This window comes from Myotis daubentonii, chromosome 2 (genome assembly GCF_963259705.1).
Source record: "Myotis daubentonii chromosome 2, mMyoDau2.1, whole genome shotgun sequence".
Taxonomy (NCBI): domain Eukaryota; kingdom Metazoa; phylum Chordata; class Mammalia; order Chiroptera; family Vespertilionidae; genus Myotis; species Myotis daubentonii.
This window is the reverse complement of record NC_081841.1, coordinates 165,451,927-165,471,471: the sequence shown is the minus strand read 5'-3', so window position 1 is coordinate 165,471,471 and position 19,545 is coordinate 165,451,927. Positions and strand designations below refer to the sequence as shown.

Below are 19,545 nucleotides of genomic sequence, written 5' to 3'. Positions count from 1 at the left end.
TGTCAGCATCTAGCATGATGACTACAAAATAGTTATCTGATAAGTATTTAATAAATTCTAGGGTTTATACTGTAACATTTGATCACACTTAGCTAGTAGCAGGAACAATTTACATTTTAAAAAAGGTAGACACATGCTAACAATATTTGCCTTTCTTCACTGTCTGTCATTTTAAAAATACATAGCCAATATATGCAAAAAAAAGTTTGGAAAGGAAAGATCACTTACTGAAAAACGCCAGCATAAAAATCCCATCATTACCCACTCTGAGCTGGTCTGCATCACTAAAGTCATCTCTTGGTGAGCACTCTTCCTCCTGAATCTGTAAAACATGAGACATTAGAACACACTAAAATAATTACAACTTTATTACCTTGGATATAAAGATAAGAATTTAAATAAAATCTAATATTCTCAATTTATTGTATAGACAAAACAGATGAGTACAATCTCTAGCAAGTGTTCATTTTTCATGGGCACCCTTGAAAAGAGTAATTTCAAAGGTAAACACAAAAAACATAAAAGTTAAATAACACTGAATTAATGAAAATTATATTAAGAAAGATAGATGTGACATTGTTGCATTAGTATCAAGTGGAAAACAGGACCCTTAAACATCAATGGTGGCAATATTTATCAAAAATAAAATTGTACATATCCTTTGACCCAGCAATTCCAGCTCTTCAAATACATTGTACACATACACACATATACTCTCGCTTATAAGAAATGTATTAAAGATAATTCACTGCAGCGACGTTAATAAAAGCAAAAGATTAGACACAATATAAATGCCCATCAATAATGGACTATTGTCAGAGATAATTCTCCATGAGTTTCTCATGTTTCTGCATGTCTTCCAGGTAGAGTCACTGCTTGCCTTTCTTCTGTACTATCTTTTCAAGGATCTTTATATACAGTGGGCTGCTCGGAAAGAGAAAGATAGTCTCTCTCTCCAGAGCAAAGGTGTGGGCGTGCTTAGTTACCATTAGAAAATACTGGGTTCCCTACATTCAGGGTTCCACACTGTGTGTGGAGGTATCATGTGGCCATCTTTGAGTTGCCCTGTGGGAACTAAAGCTCAAGAAACTGGTGTAAGAAAATGCTAATACTCTGGCTAAAACCATTGATGGTAATCAAGTTTTTGTCTCTGACCTGAGCAGTCTCGTGTCTTCTGCCAACATTCCCAAAATTGACAAGCTAATCAGGTAGTTTGCCAAGTATGGTAAAGTCTCAGATGATTCACAATTCTTGACAGACCAATTAAATAAGTTACTGAATATCTGATGAAATTTAAAAAGTAATGTAAAATTTTTAAATAAATAAAAAAGAACAAAAGTTCTTAGTATTCTCTTAACAATCTCTAAAATATATTAAATAAAAATCATGTGTATAGTACAATGCCTTTTGTGTACAAAAAATATACTAAGATATTAATGTATTTGCTTGTAAATGTAGAGAACTTCTCTGAAAGTATGTACAAGACTGTTATCACTGATTGTCTAATATTCAACAAATATTGACAAAATACCCCTTCTACCCAAGACTTAGCTTCCTGGTATTGGGGATACATGAGTGTACATAAAACAAAGATGCCTGCCTTTCTGGAGGCTATACTCCAGTAAGGGGAGTTAGACAATAAAGAAAGACATAATAAATAAGTTATTTATAGATTATTAAAAGGTGTAAATGCTCTACACAAAAGGGGAAAGGATGGTTTAGGAATGCTTGAAGTTACAGGTTACAGTATTAAATATGATGGTCAAGAAACCTCGTTTAGATGGCACTTGAGCAAAGACTTAAAGGAGAGATAAGAGTTAACTAACTATGTAAATATCTCACAGAAAAGTGTTTCAGACAAAGAGATAAGCAGTGCCTCACAAGGACCTTATGGGATCATACCTGGCATGCTAGAAAATAGCAAGGAGGTAGTTCCTTGCCATTAAGAGAGAAATAGGAAGACATTAGGTCAGGAAGTCCACTGAAGGACTTTATATTTTACTGAGTGAATTGAGTGGTCTTACTGAGTTTTGATCAAATGAGTGGCATGACCTGATATACATATACATTATCTCCATGTTACAGATAGATAACCTCAGCTGGGTGTTGGATGTATCAATTTTGTGTTAGTACACAGAGAGGATCAGAGAAGCTAAGTGACCTGCCCAGGATCACATAGTTACATCAAGACAGGAGTTGAATACAGGACACTGATCTTCTTTCCATTCAATCATAATAGCTTCACTACATAGGTTGCTTTCATGAAACAGAAAGACTTTTAAAACCATATTTCTTATTATTTGGGCAAAAAAATTCCTTAAACTCTGCATTTATATTCTAGGCTATCCTTTATGGTAAATGTAATGAATGGCAACAATTAAATACATACTAATGAAATTTTATATAATTCCAAGTTAACTTAAGAAATAAATATTCAAGTACAGTATGAGCAAACCCTGGGGGAAAAACCTGTCAATATCATGGGAAGAATATAAGTATTTCAAAATCTTTGGAAACACCATTTCAGAGATTTTTACATCATTTTATTTATTTATTTATTTAAAATATATGTTTGTTGATTTCAGAGAGGAAGAAAGAAGGAGAAAGAGATAGAACATCGATGAGAGAGAATCATCCATCGGCTGCCTCCTGCACACCCTTTACTGGGGATCAAGCCTGCAACCCAGGAATGTGCCCTGACTGGGAATCAAACCATGACCTCTTGGTTTATAGGTCAAAGCTGAGCTACACAGGCTGGGCAGAACATCATTTTTAAAAAGATAGAAGAATATGCATGCACAAAGATGTTCCTTACAAGGTTAACACCAGAAAACACATGCATACACATGCATGCACACGTACACACTCACACACACAAGATACACATTTTAAACAATCTAATTTTCACTTAGATTGAAATGGCTATTAAGATTCTTAGAGAGAAATGGCCACTAAATTATAGTACACTAGAGTCCCGGTGCACAAAATTTGTGCACTGGGGGGGGGTAGGTTCCCACAGCCTAGCCTGCCCCCTCTCGCAGTCTGGAAGCCCTCAGGGGATGTCCAACTGCTGGCTTGGGCCCACTCCCCATGGGGCATGGGCCTACGCTGGCAGTCAGACATCCTTAGCACAGCTATGGAGGCGGGAGAGGCCACTGCCGCTGCGCTCACCAGCCATGAGCCTGGCTTCTGGCTGAGCAGCGCTCCCCCTGTGGGAGTGCACTGACCACCAGGGGGCAGCTCCTGTGTTGAGTGTCTGCCCCCTGGTGGTCAGTGCACATCATAGCCACCAGTCGTTTCACCGTTGGGCCGAAATTGGCTCTCCAACATCCTCCAAGGGGTCCCAGATTATCAGAGGGCGCAGGCCAGGTTGAGGGACCCCACTGGTGCAAGACTGGGGTCAGAGAGGGACATGGGAGGTTGGCCAGCCAAGGAAGGACTTCGGGAGGGCTCCAGGGCATGTCCAGCCCGTCTCGCTCAGTCCTGATAGGTCAGGCCCCAGCAGCAAGCTAACCTACTAGTCGGAGCGTCTGACCCCTGGTGGTCAGTGCATGTCACAGCAAGCGGTTGAGAGGTCTTAGCATACATTAGCATACTACGCTTTAATTGGTTGCAAGGCCTATCGGATGACCGGACACTTAGCATATTAGGCTTTTATTATATAGGATTGATTCCATGGAATTTTATTCAACCATTAAAATAATAGAAACATTTAAATAGAATGTTTAAAAAATAAAAGATGGTATCTGTGCAATAATTTCAACTATAACTATGTTTCATGCTGATTTATAAATCCTAAATTTGGCAAAAGGCACTAAAATATTTTAAAATGAAGAACAACTCTGGTATTTTCTTCTTAATTTCCCACATTGGCAAATGTAAAGAAAGCATTCATTAACTAACTGTCATTTATTAAGTATCAAATATGTCCCAGATGATAGATAGGTGCTGGAATCATAAATATAAGGTCCTTGTCCTGGATTTGCTCACAATTTATTAAATGCTAGTTTTTATGTCAAAAGACAAGTTAGTGACACACAATTTAAAACACGCGCGTGGCCAGCATGGTTCAGTGACTGAGCATCAACCTATGAACTACAGGGGTCCTCAAACTTTTTAAACAGGTGGCCAGTTCACTGTCCCTCAGACCGTTGGAGGGCCGGACTATAGTTTTAAAAAAACTATGAACAAATTCCTATGCACACTGCACATATCTTATTTTGAAGTAAAAAAACAAAACGGGAACAAATACAATATTTGTATTTGCATGTGGCCCACGGGCCGTAGTTTGAGGACCCCTGAACTAGGAGGTCATGGTTCAATTCCCAGTCAGGGCATTCTCTCTCATCATTGATGTTTCTATCTCTCTCTCCCTCTCCCTTCTTCTCTGAAATCAATAAAAATATATTTTTTTAAATAATAAAAAATAAAACACGTTACAAAAACATCCGAACCCTACCCATGACAGGGTTATAAAATGAGACTAACTGATAAACAAGAACAAGCCATGTTCTAAAAGTTTTATAAAGTGGATTATTTGGAATTCAAATATTTTTCACAGAAATATTAAAAATAAGTTTATTTTCATAAATCTTTTAATTTTTCTTATGATACATGCAACCCTATACATAAGAAATAGAAAATAGTGTTTCCAAGTCTCCTTGCCATTCTCCCAAGATGGGAACAGATTCAAGAAACAGGCTTCAGGTCACCCAGCTGATGTTCATTGACAAGTGAATATACAGACATACCTCATTTTATTGTACTTTGCTTTACTGCATTTCACAAATGTTGAACGGAAGGCAAAATGCTTCACCAACAAAAAGATTACAACTTGCTTTATTGCAATATTTGCTTTATCGTGTGGATTGGAACTGAACTCACATTATCTCCAAGGTATGTCTATACTCAAAACTAATTAGAACTTTAAAAAAAAAATCTGAATCAAGTATAGGAAAACATACTAGAGCTCTGACCAGGTTGCTCAGTTAGAGTGTTGTCCCGATACGTCAAGGTTGTGGGTTCGATCTCCTCTCAGTCAGGGCACACACAATGAATGCATAAATAAGTGGAACAACAAATCGATGTTTGTTTTTCTCTCTTTCCCCCTTCCTCATTCTCTAAAATCACCCTTCCTCTTTCTCTAAAATCAATCCATCCATAAAAAAATAATAATAAAAAGAAATATCATATTTTGTAGAAAAAAGTGATAGAGCACTGGGTTAGAAACTGATGAATTTAAGCCCAAGCAGGTTTTGCTCAGTGGACAGAGCATCGGCCTGCGGACTGAAGGGTGTCGGGTTCGATTCTATTCAAGGGCACATACCTTGGTTGCAGGCTTCCGACCCTGGTGGGGGGCATGTGGGAGGCAACCAACTGATGTGTCTCTCTCACATCACTGTTTCTGTCTCTCCCTCTCCCTTCCATTCTCTCTAAAATATCCTCAGTTGAGGATTAAAAAAAAGAAGAAACTGATGAATTTAAAAGATTATTTATAAACATGTAAGTAAGTCTCCTGTACAATTTTATTTTGCTTTCCATGAAATTTTCCACAACCCTCACAGGTAGAGTTATATTAAAAGCAGTTGAAAACAGAAAACTTCTCTTTATAAACATGTTCCCAATTCAGGCTGGAATCAAATACTTTCTAAAACAGGTGCTGGAAATGATGATAGTGGAAGATTAGAGCAGTAAAACTCTGGAGTTTTTTCTTCAAAAGGTAAAATCACCTTATGCTTTTCTCAAAGCACAGAGAACAAGACTTAATGCTTCCTACTTTCTCTTTAGAGGAATCCTACTGCATGGAAATTAGGGCAGTAAAGACACAAAGTTCATGACACCCTTTAAGCACATTTGTATTTCCAAGGTCTTTAGGGAGACACTTAGCTGAGAAAAGGGGTTACTGTCCCTCTACTTCACTGAGAGTGTGTGCATGTATACAAATACACATACAAACATATATGTACTAAGCAACCTATAGATTTTGATAGAAACTCCACACTTCATAGATCTATCCTCTTTCTTTATGATTCTCCCCTCCCAGTATAAAAAATCTTTATTGACTGAGTTATATTTATGCACCACCTTAATAGAGACTTACTTTCTCCCTAAGAGAGAAAAAGAATAAATATTAAATTTGGGGTTTACTATCTTTACTTATGTGCCCAAAGCTATTTATATTGACATTTAACTCTGTGTGTATTGGGAGGATGGGAGTGAGAGCAGGTATGGAAAGGGTTCTAGCTAATGAAAGAAATCCATCCAATAAAATGCTCATTACCAGAGAACCTACTTGCTGGGCTCTGGCCTAACAGCGGCAAGAGGAAAATGCTATACATAGAAACGCCTCTTTCTCTCTCTTAGCCCTGAACCTAGTTCTAGCGTCACTGGGTGAAGTTACTTTTTTCTGTCTTTTTCCTGAACAAAATGGGATGAATTTAGGGATCTGAAATAACATCCCAAAGTCTGAAGCAAAAAAAGGGCAACAAACCCTAGTCCTACTTCCAGCCAAACTAAAATGTAAATAATTTCTGCCTTTACCTGGCTGTAGAAGATCATACATGTATATCTTTACTGAGACAGCCACTCCTTTTACCAAAACAAGAAATAACATTTATGTATATCATTGATTATCTCTACTATTAAGATAGGAAGATGAGAGAGAACAGGCAAGGAGAATCATTCAAAATTCTAGGGTGGGATGTGTTAAAAGGACAAAATAAAAGTGAATTTGGGAAAAAAGTGAATTGACAAACATAATTTAAAGGCCTTGTTAGTTATTTCTCTGTGCTTTTTAACCTACCTTGAGTTCATTCATAGTCACTAGAGTTTTCATATTTTGGGACTACATTGGAAATGTTAGTTTGAAGGGTTGGAGTAGATATTGAAGAATTTAGACTGATTATGCTAATATACAAAATATGAGTAGGAAAAAAAGATAATTTGAATACAGTGATGGACCATGGACTGTAAACTATATAAGGAGGGAAATAAGGACATCAACAGTGAAGAGGTTGATGGACTTGAGGTCTAAGTGAAAGAGAACAACAACTAGGGTGAGTCAGAAGGATGGGAGGTTAAGGCCAGTGCGTGAGATGCCTAAAATCAAGAATTCGGAAGTGATAATTGTATGGGTAAAGGTAAGGTCTAGGATGACCACAATGTAAGATGGGATAAAGGGGAAGATCAAAAGAAACAGAAATAGAAATGAGGAGGTCAAGGAATGAAAAAGGTAAATTTAACTAGGAGAGTACCTATTTCACTAAAAATGACACATATAAGTAGTAGTAAAATATTAAAAATATACACAGGCACAAACACTCAAATACAGACCACTATTTTTGATATTACTAAATAGACATATCAATTAATAAAAATAATATTCTCAAAAGGAAATAAAACTTTCTTACTCTTTGGGATGTTTCTGCTGCTGCAGCAGCCATTGCAGCAGCTTTTGCCTTCTCAGCTTCATCATACGTAGGAAGAGAGGTAGCAACACTGTATGGAGGTGGCACAGGATAAAACTCACTGTATACTTCTGCATCTGAAGAAAAGGAATTTAAAAAGGATAACCATTAAAAGGAACTATTTTATATAATTTTTATAGCCAAATACATAATTAATAATTTACAGCAGGCCACTAAGGATTATTATTGCTATTGTAGTCCTATGTTATAAGCTATAAAACACAGAAATTACTACTATAATCATATGTTTTTAGTCCTATATTTATTATAAAGAAAAAGGACTAATAAATATTATCTAAAGGCTCATACACAAAACAAGAACCTTAAGAAAAAGATTTTGAAAAGGAGTGCAAGATAAGAGAAGTAAGCAACAGTGCTATGCTCAAAGAATTAATTTATTTGCCCAAATAATCTCACAGTCAAAACTATGAGAATTAATAATAATAAATGATTTGCTACATAACTCTAATAAGTTTGAGGTAGTTTGGTACACAGCACAGCAATGGTAGTCACAACAAAAGGATTGCAATTTCCACTTTTAGTATCTTCCATCATTCAAAAATAGACATCTTCAGGATTTTTTCCCTTCAAGATTACTATCAAATATATTTTTTTTAAAAAATCTAGGGTAGCAAATTCACTGTACTATATACTCTGGAAACTTGTAAAATAATGAAGAAAAGTTAGCCCATAATAGATTTTAGAAAGCAGTCATTAAATCTTATAGCCAAAGACAAATAAATCAACATAAAACTGTGTATCAAACTGAGTGCTGAACAAGCATGTTGATCAAATAACATTATATACAAACTGAGGCCCGGTGCACAATTTCATGCACTGAGGAGGGGGGGGGGGTGTCCCTCAGCCTGGCCTGTGCCCTCTCACAGTCCAGGAGCCCCACAATCAATTGCCCCAAAGAGGTAGGCTCCGCTCACCCGGCTGGGACTTCACAATGGATCGCCCACGCAAAGGGAGGCTCCACCCACCCGCCACCTCTCAGTTGGTGGCCTGGGCCTCCCTCTTTGAGGCAGTTGATCGTGCCCCCGCAAGGGGAGGCCCCACCCACCCGCCACCTCCCAGTTGGTGGTCTGGGCCTCCCTCTTTGGGGCGATCATGGAGCCCCCAGATTGATCAATCGCCCTGCCAGCCGGTGGCCTGGGCCTCCGTCTGCAGGGCAATCATGTGGTCGATCTCACCCCACAGAGGGAAACCCCGACCACACACCACAGCCCGCCGGTCGGTGGCCTGGGCCTCCTTCTTTGGGACGATCGTGGAGCCCCCCAATTGATTGATCGTCCGGCCAGCCAGTGGCCTGGGCCACCCTCTGCAAGGCAATCATGGGATGATGGCCGGGCTGCCGACCAATCACATCACATCTGCCTTGGCTGGCCTGGCACCAATGAGTGTCATAGCGTGATTGTCCGGAAGGTCATTCAGCTGTCTGGTCTAATTAGCATATTATACTTTTGCTAGGGGCCCGGTGCACGAAATTCGTGCACTGGGTGTGTGGGGGGGGGGGGAGTGTCCCTCAGCCCAGCCTGCCCCCTCTCACATACTGGGAGCCCTCAGGCGTTGACCCCCATCACCCTCGAATCGCAGGATCGGCCCCTTGGCCAGGCCTGATGCCTCGGCCAGAGGCGTAGACCCCCATCACCCTCCGATCGCCTGATCAGCCCCTTGCCCAGGCCTGACGCCTCTGACAGAGGTGTCAGGCTTGGACAGGGGACCCCCATCTCCCCCCGATCACTGGCTCTGGCCCCCGCCCAGGCCTGAGGCCTCTGGCCCAGGAATCATGCCTGGGCAGGGGACCCCCATCTCCCTCTGATCGCTTGCTCCACCCCCCGCCCAAGCCTGATGCCTCTGACCCAGGCTTCAGGCCTGGGCAAGGGGACCATCATATCCCCCCAATCCCCGGCTCAGCCCCCCGCCCAGGCCTGATGCCTCGGCCAGAGGAGTTGACCCTCATCACCCTCCGATCACCAATCACCGGATCGGCCCCTTGACCAGGCCTGAGGCCTCTGGCCTAGGTGTCCGGCCCGGGCAGCAGGGACCCGCAGCTGCAGCAGCCCCGCGATCGTGGGCTCCGCTTTAGGCCCAGGCAAGGGACCCCTAGCTCCCGGGACTGCCAGCTTCGACCGTGTCCAGCTCCCATCGCTGGCTCCACCCCTACTTCCTGCTATCACTGGCCAGGGCGGCAAAGGCGCCTGATTCTCCGATCATGGCTGGGGGGCAGGGCAAAGGGGCCCCAGGGCCGCCTTTGCCCTGCCCCCCAGCTCTTAGCTCCCCCCTGGGTTTCCGATCACTGTCAGTGGCAGGGGGCTTCTTCCTGCTTTCCCTTTCGCCTCCCTGCATTGTACCTACATATGCAAATTAGCCGCCATCTTGTTGGCAGTTAACTGCCAATCTTAGTTGGCAGTTAATTTGCATATAGCCCTGATTAGCCAATGAAAAGGGTATCGTCGTACGCCAATTACCATTTTTCTCTTTTATTAGATAGGATTATTATAGATAGAAGAAGTAAGCCTTTATTAATTTAACCAGTGAGAACATATTTATAGAGATGATTTTCACTAACTACATAAAAAAAGTAAATAAATTTCATGTAAAAAATACCACTCTTTTTACACATCCTATATGGTCTAAATAAAATTTGGACAAGCAAAAATGATAACCAGAGAAAGCTAGATGACACTAATTATAGAACATGCGAGATAAGATGAAATACTCAATGAAAGATTTTTTACATTAAAATGTTTTTCTTTTTTTTTTTTCTTTTTTTGTTAGGAAAAAAGGTTTAATTAATATGCATTGATATTTTAACCTGTTCAGTGTTTTTTTCTACAAAAGTAATTTAACCTTACATATAATTGGAATATAAAAAAGACAGTGAAAAGATTCCCTCATCAACCCAGGCCAGAACACACTGTCATTTAAAATTTAATGTATCCCATTCATTTATTTTTAAATTTTTTGTAAATATATTTTTTATTCCAGAGAGGAAGGGAGAGGGAGAGAGAGACAGAAACATCAATGATGAGAGAGAATTACTGATCGATCGGCTGCCTTCTGCATGCCCCCTACTGGGGATCAAGCCCACAACCCAGGCTTGTGCCCTGACCAGGAATCACACAGTGACCTCCTGATTCATAGGTTGATGCTCAACCATTGGGCCACCCTGGCCAGGCTCATTCATCTTTTTATTTATTTATTTTTTAATGTTTTTCAACAACTGATTTTTTAAATGTTTCATAAAGAATATATAAAATACTTTGGTTAATAGTATATACAAAGTCATACTTAAAACACTATAATAATTAAATTAGTGTGGCTGGGAAAAAGCAAATTGTGGCCAGAGAAATAGATGAGGGTAGTTCTTTAGAATGACCTGAAAGGATAAGATGAACAGTAGCAAGCAGGAGTCACTGCCTTATGCCTAAGAATTATTACCATGAGTATGGAATAACATTATGTACACCCTAACCTCTGTTAACACATTCCACATTCTCACTCACACTCATCATTAATAACACCTTGTTTTATGACTATGTAGGTATATACACACACATGTGTATGTATATATGTATATATATGCATGTGTGTATATATGTTTGTTCATTTCTTCTAAAGTCATGCTAGTCTGTTGGGAATAGATCCTAGTTAAGCATAAAAAAATTTAAATAGCTACATTTTTCAATTAAATTTTAAAAAGAACAATATGAGGTAAGTAATGTATGAAGTAAATATTTTACAAACTATCCTTGGGAAAACAGGGTTTTTTTAATCATAAAACCAAAAAAGTAACCATACTGGTAAAAAACAAATGAATAAAAAACATGAGCTATTAAAAACATTAGTTGTTTCATAATAAAAATAATAATACTGCTCATCTGGTGTGGCTCAGTGGTTGAGTGTTGACCTATAAACCAGGAGGTCACAGTTTGATTCCAGGTCAGGGCCGGGTTGTGGGCTTGATCCCCATTAGGAGGTGTGCAGGAGGCAACTGATCAATGAGTCTCTGATCATTGATGTTTCTATCTCTCTTTCCCTCTCCCTTCCTCTCTGAAATCAATAAAAACATATTTAAAACAAACAAAAAACACAACAATACCTGAAGTTGTAGGTACTTCCACAGTAATACTGCTATAAGGTGGAGGAGAAGAGTCAGTTTCAAATACTAATGCTGAAGGAGCAGTCTGCACAATCTGTGGTGCTGGGTTTGAAGTTGATGGCTGCTCTATAGCAGATGATTCTGAATTATCCTCTTCATTGTAAAGCTAAGAAAACAAAGAAAAGAAGACATATTAAAGTGATTCTTTTTTAAATTTATGTTAATTTTTAAAGATCATTTCAGTCATAGGGTCCTTTTTAGCTATAAAGAGAGTAAAATAGTATTTAAAAAGATGAACAAACATTTTAAGAGACCTAATCCGTCTCTAACAGCTTTAGAATTATAGTTTCTTTACAATAAAGATGAAGTTCAAACTGTTAAGAATTTATGAAGAGAAAACAGTCTGACTACAGATTCAGATTAATTCAGTCCCACAGTAAACACTGTCTACCATGGGTCAATCACTGTGCATTTACAAAGAAAAGTAAAGCTTCTAAAGATACTTCTAAGAGAAAAAAATGTTAGATGAGCAAGTGAAGGAAAATAACAGTACAGATATACGCTAAGCAAAATCAACTAAAACAAATAACAGTGAAGGTGTCAAAAAAGAGTAAACCACTTCCATAAAATTAAACAGGCATATTTCTGCTAGTAAAAACCTTTCTTGTTAGTATGAGAGAATACCATGTCATGGTATTCCACAGACAGCACCATGAGTTCTAGATGCCCCATCACCTGAACAAATTTGCAAAAAAAAAAAGTTTACCCCACCCTTTCGGTTGTGCACGCAGCGGGAGCGGGCCGCAGGAGGAGGGGAGGCATGGGGGGGAATAAATATAAAAAAAAAATGTTCAAAACCAAGTGTCACAAGATATTTTATCAAGACACAACTAAGTTTTCTTTTAAACAAATAAGGGTTTTTATTTCATTTTTTAGCCATTCTTACCTGCTCAAGATGTCAACTGAAAGAAAAGTGTAAGAATATATACAGTATAATTGAATTTTTTAAATAATCAGATATTGTTTATATAATAAATACTAGAGACCCGGTGCACGAATTCATGCACCAGTGGGGTCCCTCAGGCTGGCCTGTGGAATAGGGCCGAAACTGCCTCTCTGACAGCCCCCAAGGGGTCCCAGATTGCAAGAGGGCACAGGCCAGGCCAAGGGACCCCACCAGTACACAATCAGGGTCAGGGAGGGACGTGGGAGGTTGGCCAAAGGGGAGGGACCAACACGCAGGAGGGCTCCAGGGTGTGTCTGGCCCATCTTGCTCAGTCCCCATAGGCTGGACTCTAGCAGCAAGCTAACCTACTGGTCAGAGCATCTGCCCCCTGGTGGTCAGTGCACATCATAGTGAGCGGTTGACAGGCCTTAGCATATCATTAGCATATTATGCTTTGATTGGCTGAACGGCCAACCAGCCGACTGGACACTTAGCATATTAGGCTTTTATTATATAGGTGGGTAATCAAAATTTCTGGAAGGATACACAACAAACAGCAAAGAGGGGCTGGTGGGGAAAGATAGTCCATCATTTTCTATTTGAATTTTTCACACTAAACATAATTTGAAGTTTTTAATTTTTAATAAAACCAAAATGCAATAAAATGAAATCACTAATTTCTGATTTGGCATGTTTCAGATGCAACAATGTTATGGTAGACACCATATTTTATGATAAAAAACTTTCTCTAATATAAAATATTACATAATATCATTACAATAGCTCTCACAGGTTAATATATATGCCTATGCAATTTCTGTTGAAAATGATACAATCTGTCACTGTAAACACAAAAAGACATATTTAAAGAACTCAAATCAGAAAATGTATGCTTTTGTTGTTGTTGTTGTTAATTCTCACCTGAGGATATTTTTCCATTGACTTTTTTTAAGGAGAGTGGAAGAAAGAGGGAAAGACAGAAACATTGATGTGAGAGAAACACATCAATTGGTTGCCTCCTGCATGAGCCCCAGGCCAAGGTACGTACCCTTTTTAAGAAAAATAGAGGGATAATGGGGCAAGAAAGTGATTAAAAAATAGATCAAGTTTATATTGCCAGACTAAACTGTTTTTCTGAGCTTCAGACCTATATATCCATTCATTTAATTCATTTCTTACATAAAGGCTCTGGGCTGTGTATGTTCAATTCTTTGTTTCCCAAACTACACTGCCTAGCTAAGTTCTGCATATTGTTCAGGTATTAGCTTAAAATTAAGTCCTCAGGAAAGCTTTCCTTATCTCCCAAAAGCAGATTAGGGTTCTCTGATATAATCTTAAAGACTATGTTCCTCAGAGCATGTATCACAATAGTAATTATTTATGTACTCATTCATTTACAGTCTCCTTTCCCAGCTAAAATGAGAGCTCTACCAAAGTGGAAGTTATATATGTCTTGTTAAACACTGAAAATAAAAGTAAGCTCCAAAATATTTGGATTCAGCCTTGGTTAAAATTAAAAGAAAATACAATAGAGGTCACCAGTCACAATAGTATAAAATAAAAAGCCTTGAGAGAGAATAACCTTGTTAACCCAAGTATTTGACATTTCTAACAGCAAGTATTACTTAGTAAGGAGGAAGAATATACTCACATTCCAAAGACCTCCAAGAACAAAAAGCCAAACAGATGGAGTAAATATCTTAAATTTCTATTTTCAAAAGAATTCAATTTCTGGTTAAATACCTTTTAAATGCTAAAACATCAATGTAAATATGCTGTATCCTAAAGGAAGATCTGCCCTACAATTATGCCTCTTTATCAATAGATCAATATGATTTTAACAAAGATTGCTGATCTCACAGTCCTCAAAAGAAAAAAAGACAGGAGAGAGAAGTATTTGAGTGTGCGTTGTGGGCACCTTGTCATACTTTTATCTAAGACTGTCTTTAGGGCACTGCTCTCCCTGCCAGCCTCCTTAAGGTCTCCTCATAACCTATCAATCTAGCTCACATCAATTTAGCATGAGACCATATATATGCCATAAACATCTATATATTTCATCACAGGAAATTGTTCTGCCTCACCTTTTGTGGTTTTATACTAAAATATGTTTTACATGTAACACATTTTAAATTTACTTTTAAAAGATTGCATTTTTCACCTGGCTGGCGTGGCTCAGTAGTTGAGCGTCAACCTATGAACCAAGAGGTCATGGTTCGATTCTGGTCAGGTCACAGGCCCGGGTTGCGGGTTCAATCCCCAGTGTGGGGCGTGCAGGAGGCAGCTGATCAATGATTCTCCTTCATCACTGATGTTTCTGATGTTTCTCTCTCTCTCTTTCTCTCTCCTTCCTCTCTGAAATCAATAAAAAATATATATTTTTTAAAAAGATTGCATTTTTCAAAGTCTAGCCACTAACTTGGGTTTTTATCTCTCTACAATGCAAAATTTGTTCAGATATATTTATTAGTGACTATGCTGTGGGCTTAAGCAATTAGGTTATCTATGGTAGATATGTGACTGTTTTCCTAAAATTCCCTTCCACCCCTCTTTCATTATAGATTCACAGTGTAGGTGTTCAGAAGAAGCCACCCCAAGATATGCCTCTGTGCTATGAGAATTATTTTGAGCTAAAGGCTGTCAAGACCTTGCAGACCCAAAAGAAAATTCTGAGTGTTCACTATCTAGAAGAATTTAAATTAGGAGCCTAGCCCACGATAAGACTTATCACTAGAAATGAATTTTTACCTGTGGAGATAACAAGGCAAACTAATAATTACTGAACATGTGCTCTCCCTACAATTACCTTCTGAAGTGCAATACCTCATTCCTAGCTCAGAATGACATATATCTTTCAATTTCCCTTTCTGTCTCTAAACCTCTCATGTATGTGGGTTTTCTGACTCCCTCATATATGCGGAGCTACCATACATATATATGTAATTAAATTTGGTTATGTACAGAAGCAACTGGTTCCCAACCAGCATGGCCCTCCCTCTGGGCAGGGTGCCTGAGTCAAAGATAGGCAATGAAACAAGCTAAGATGATCTACTTAGAGGATATCTAGTGGATGATGGAGGGAGAATTGGTGACTGGCAAAAAAAAACAAACAGTAAAGTTGGGAGAGAGATGAGACCCTCTCTTCCTTCCTCAACACAGCTAAGAAACACCACAGCACTTTTTAGTATTTGTTTAAATTAATACAGATGAATAATTCCAAGACAAATGTGCCTTTCATCATATTATGGTTTATCACAAATAATAATACAGAGTCATTCCAGTGTTTAAAATTTCCATAAATGGCTTGGGACCATAATTTAGAAATCCCACTGGAGAAAATGCTCTTATGCACTTTTCAAAAGCAGAAGGAATTTTAGTGATGTTTTAATTTATAAAACTACTAAAAATCCAGAGTTTTTTAAATAGTCCAATGTTCTGGTTTTTACAAGCTAACATATCCTATCTAACATAGGCACTGATTAACATAATGATAAATGCGAGTTGTAATGAAAGGTGTTTTTTTTATATATGTATATTTTATTGATTTTTTTACAGAGAGGAGGGAGAGGGATAGAGAGTTTAGAAACATCAATGAGAGAGAAACATCGATCAGCTGCCTCCTGCACACTTCCTACTGGGGATGTGCCCGCAACTAAGGTACATGCCCTTGACTGGAATCAAACCTGGGATCCTTCAGTCCACAGGCCGACGCTCTCTCCACTGAGCCAAACCGGTTAGGGCTGTAATGAAAGGTTTTATTCCTTTCTGTTTCCTTAATCAAATTAAATAAGAACACTTTCACAGATTCTTCAGAACGTTTCTGACCTGTATGCACCAAAATTGGTCAGCAAAGGTGGTAGCGGATAAAGTTTAAAAAGCAAAATAGGCTAAGAATTATCTACACTAATAAAAGACAAAGATGCTAATTGACCATACCTTCGCTACACCCATCAGCCAATCAGAAGAGTATGCAAATTACCCCAACAAAGACGGCCGTTAAATTTGCATACTGCAAGCGGGGCAGGGCAGCGCCATCTGCCGCTCACCCCAACCCTGGGATCGGGCCTGCCCTGTGCACGACCCGGGGCATCACTCCAACTCCAGGATTGGGCCTGCCATGTGCAACCCGGGGAGGCGGGGCAGGCACTGGGGGATCAGGCCTGCCATCTGCCACCCTGGGAGTGGGCCTAAGCCAGCAGGTGGTTATCTCCCGAGGGGTCCCAGACTGTGAAAGGGCACAGGTAGGGTTGAGGGACACCCCCCACCAGTGCACAAATTTTTGTGCACCGGGACTCTAGTATTTCATAATAAAGAACTGAGATCTCAGAGTGAAAATATCAAAATAGGTATCATCAGACTTGAAATAAGCCCCTTTAACACCAATCAGAATTTGAACATTCAAGAGATTTTAAAAACAACTATTCAGGCACAGGAATGGAAAACAAGAGTTAATAAATTCTCATTGCAGCCATTTTCTTCCAGGCAACTACAAGTTGCAAATTGTGCTTCATGAGGTCCTGAAGGCTTAGGGACCCTGGCAAACTCTGATTAGATTTGGGAATGTTTCTATCTTCCCAATCAGATCATAAGCTTCTGAAATTTAGAAAGTATGCTTTATTCATACTGGTATCCCCCAGAAACAGGCAGCAGAGTTTAGGGAATAGAGTAAACTTCACATTAAATGCACAGTTCCTGCCCGGCCTGTTGTGGCTCAGGGGATGAACATCAACCTATGAAACAGGAAGTCATAGTTCAATTCCCCATCAGGACACATGTCCGGGTTGTGGGCTCAATCCCCAGTGTGGGATGTGCAGGAGAAAGGTGATCAATGATTCTCTCTCTCATCATTGAGGATTAAAAATAAAAGTTCAACACCTTAAACAAATACAGGAAATGCTAACACCTATAATCTTCTATACTAATAAAAGGGTAATAAGCTAATTAGACCGGACGTCTTCCGGATGTCCATCCAGACAAAGCCATAGCATCTGCAAGGGCCGAAGGCTGGCGGCACGGGAGAGGCGCCGTCATGGACGCGGGAGCAGAGGCGGCCCCTCCACCTATAAGTCTAAAATTATCTATGTTATAAAAGGCCCGTGGCTATAACGCCATAATGACCACCAGGAGGTGCACTGAGCACCTCTCAGTCCCTCCCCCCTGCCCAGGAGCAGCAGCTCTCGCAGAGGAGAGCTACCTGCAGCAGAGGGTGGGGCAGTGAGCTAGGAACAGTGATGGGTGCAGCCGCGAGCAAAGGCAAGCAGAAGTGAGCTACTCGCACACTATTTTGTGTGTGCTGAGCTTCTAGTCTTAAGAAAAAGTTAAAGAAAAAACAAAAAGATATAAGGAAATAAAAAATATATATTGTATAAAATGAAAGATTAACTTAAGACTCTATAATCCAGCTTCTAACAATTTCCACTCTATTGCTTAGAAGCCCTATATATCATTAAAAACCTCTAATACCTTCAGTCACTTTACAAAATGACTTTTCCACTTTTAATCTAAATCTAGTTTTCTATGATGGCACTACATTCCTCAAAGGCCTCTCAATGAAGAATGTTAATCCTTGATGAAGGAAAATTTTCTTGAATACTGCCAGTTCTAGATCAAGAATCTCTCAAGTTCACACATCTATACAACCTGCCAGATGCTTTCCCATCCTGATTGTATTTATAAGGTTCCAAACATTCCCCAGGGAGTAAGACAAGCCAGCTCTATACCCCCAATATTGTCTCCTCTACCTTAAATCCTACTATAATACAAGATAAACCAACTTAACACTTCAACTATAAAACAGGAAGAGTAATAATACCCAGAGTTGAGTGGTCCAGTAACTACATCAGTTCTTCCACGACCTCATCTAGAACTGCTTCTACTAGAAAATAACTGATTTATACATTTTACTTCCTGGTCACAACTTCCTCCTGGCTTTTACCTCACTCCCTTGCTTCCACTTACGTCTATTCTTTGGGCCTTCCATTTGCTGCCACCTGGTTACTTTCCAGGTTATCCTATATAATCTAGACCAGCAGTCGCCAACCTTTCGGACCTCATGGACCACCAGTGGTCCACGGACCACCAGTTGGCGACCACTGGCCTAGACTATACAGTGAAAAACTTGCATGATACTCACCCTCAATTTCCTAGTTCCCATATCTTCTGCCACATCTACCCCATTGAAACCCAATCTGGGACATTCTGTCTACTCTTTCCTTGTCAAAGATAAAAACACATCACATAACTGTGTAGAAAGGTGCCAGTACAAATTTAGTTTCTGATCTTAGCAGGGCTGTCAGAACCAGTCATCACTATGGCAGGTTTTTCAGCTACACCACTCTCCTATTCCCCAACCATGGAACTCTCAGTCAAAATCTTTGCTTCCTACTTCACAGAGGAAAACAGGTTTTCAAGCAAAAATTCCTCCAACTTATCTCCCTCTGCATTTCTAAATTTATCATTATGGCATCCATCCTAACGTATATTCTTTGCTCTGAAATGCCAGACAGCTGTATAGAGAAGATCCTACCTCCTAAAAGATTGTTTTTCCTTTAAATAACATCTTTCCTTTTCTCCACTAACTTCTTTCTACCCACACATACATTCTATTCATGTCTGTCTTAAAAAAGAAAAAAACCTACCCCCAGCTAAAATTATAAACTTTCTCTAGTGTTTTCCAAACTATTTCCATATCTCCCACTTTCTTTCAGTGACAAATACCCTAAGGGGGGGGGAGATATTTATCGTCATTCTGTGCACTTCCAATGCTCATTTCCTCTCTAATGCATTACCAACTGGCTTTCACTCAAACAGGTCTTGCTAAGAATATTGATCCTCTACTTGTTAAATCCAAAAACCTTTTTTTTTCAGTCCTTACTCCAAAAATCTTTAATACATTCAACACAGTTGAGTGTTTATAACTGGTTTTTCTTTAGCTTCCAGAGAACTATTCCTTTCTGCTTCTCCTCTTTCCTTTCACTATTCATTCTGCTTCTTTTTATAGGGACCCTAATTTTCCTCTGCCATCT

The 19,545-nt window shown here is 39.5% G+C and overlaps 1 protein-coding gene across 1 annotated transcript in view; it reads right to left on the bottom strand.

Annotated features, from left to right (window-relative positions):
* Positions 1-19,545, bottom strand: part of NDFIP2 (Nedd4 family interacting protein 2) — a 66,183-nt gene that overhangs the window by 25,667 nt on the left and 20,971 nt on the right. Inside the window, exons 2-4 of the mRNA XM_059684938.1 lie at positions 11,575-11,740; positions 7,410-7,543; positions 229-322 (exon numbers count right to left, since the gene is read on the bottom strand). Coding sequence (XP_059540921.1) covers positions 229-322; positions 7,410-7,543; positions 11,575-11,740 — 394 coding nt within the window. The remainder of the gene's footprint in view (positions 1-228; positions 323-7,409; positions 7,544-11,574; positions 11,741-19,545) is intronic.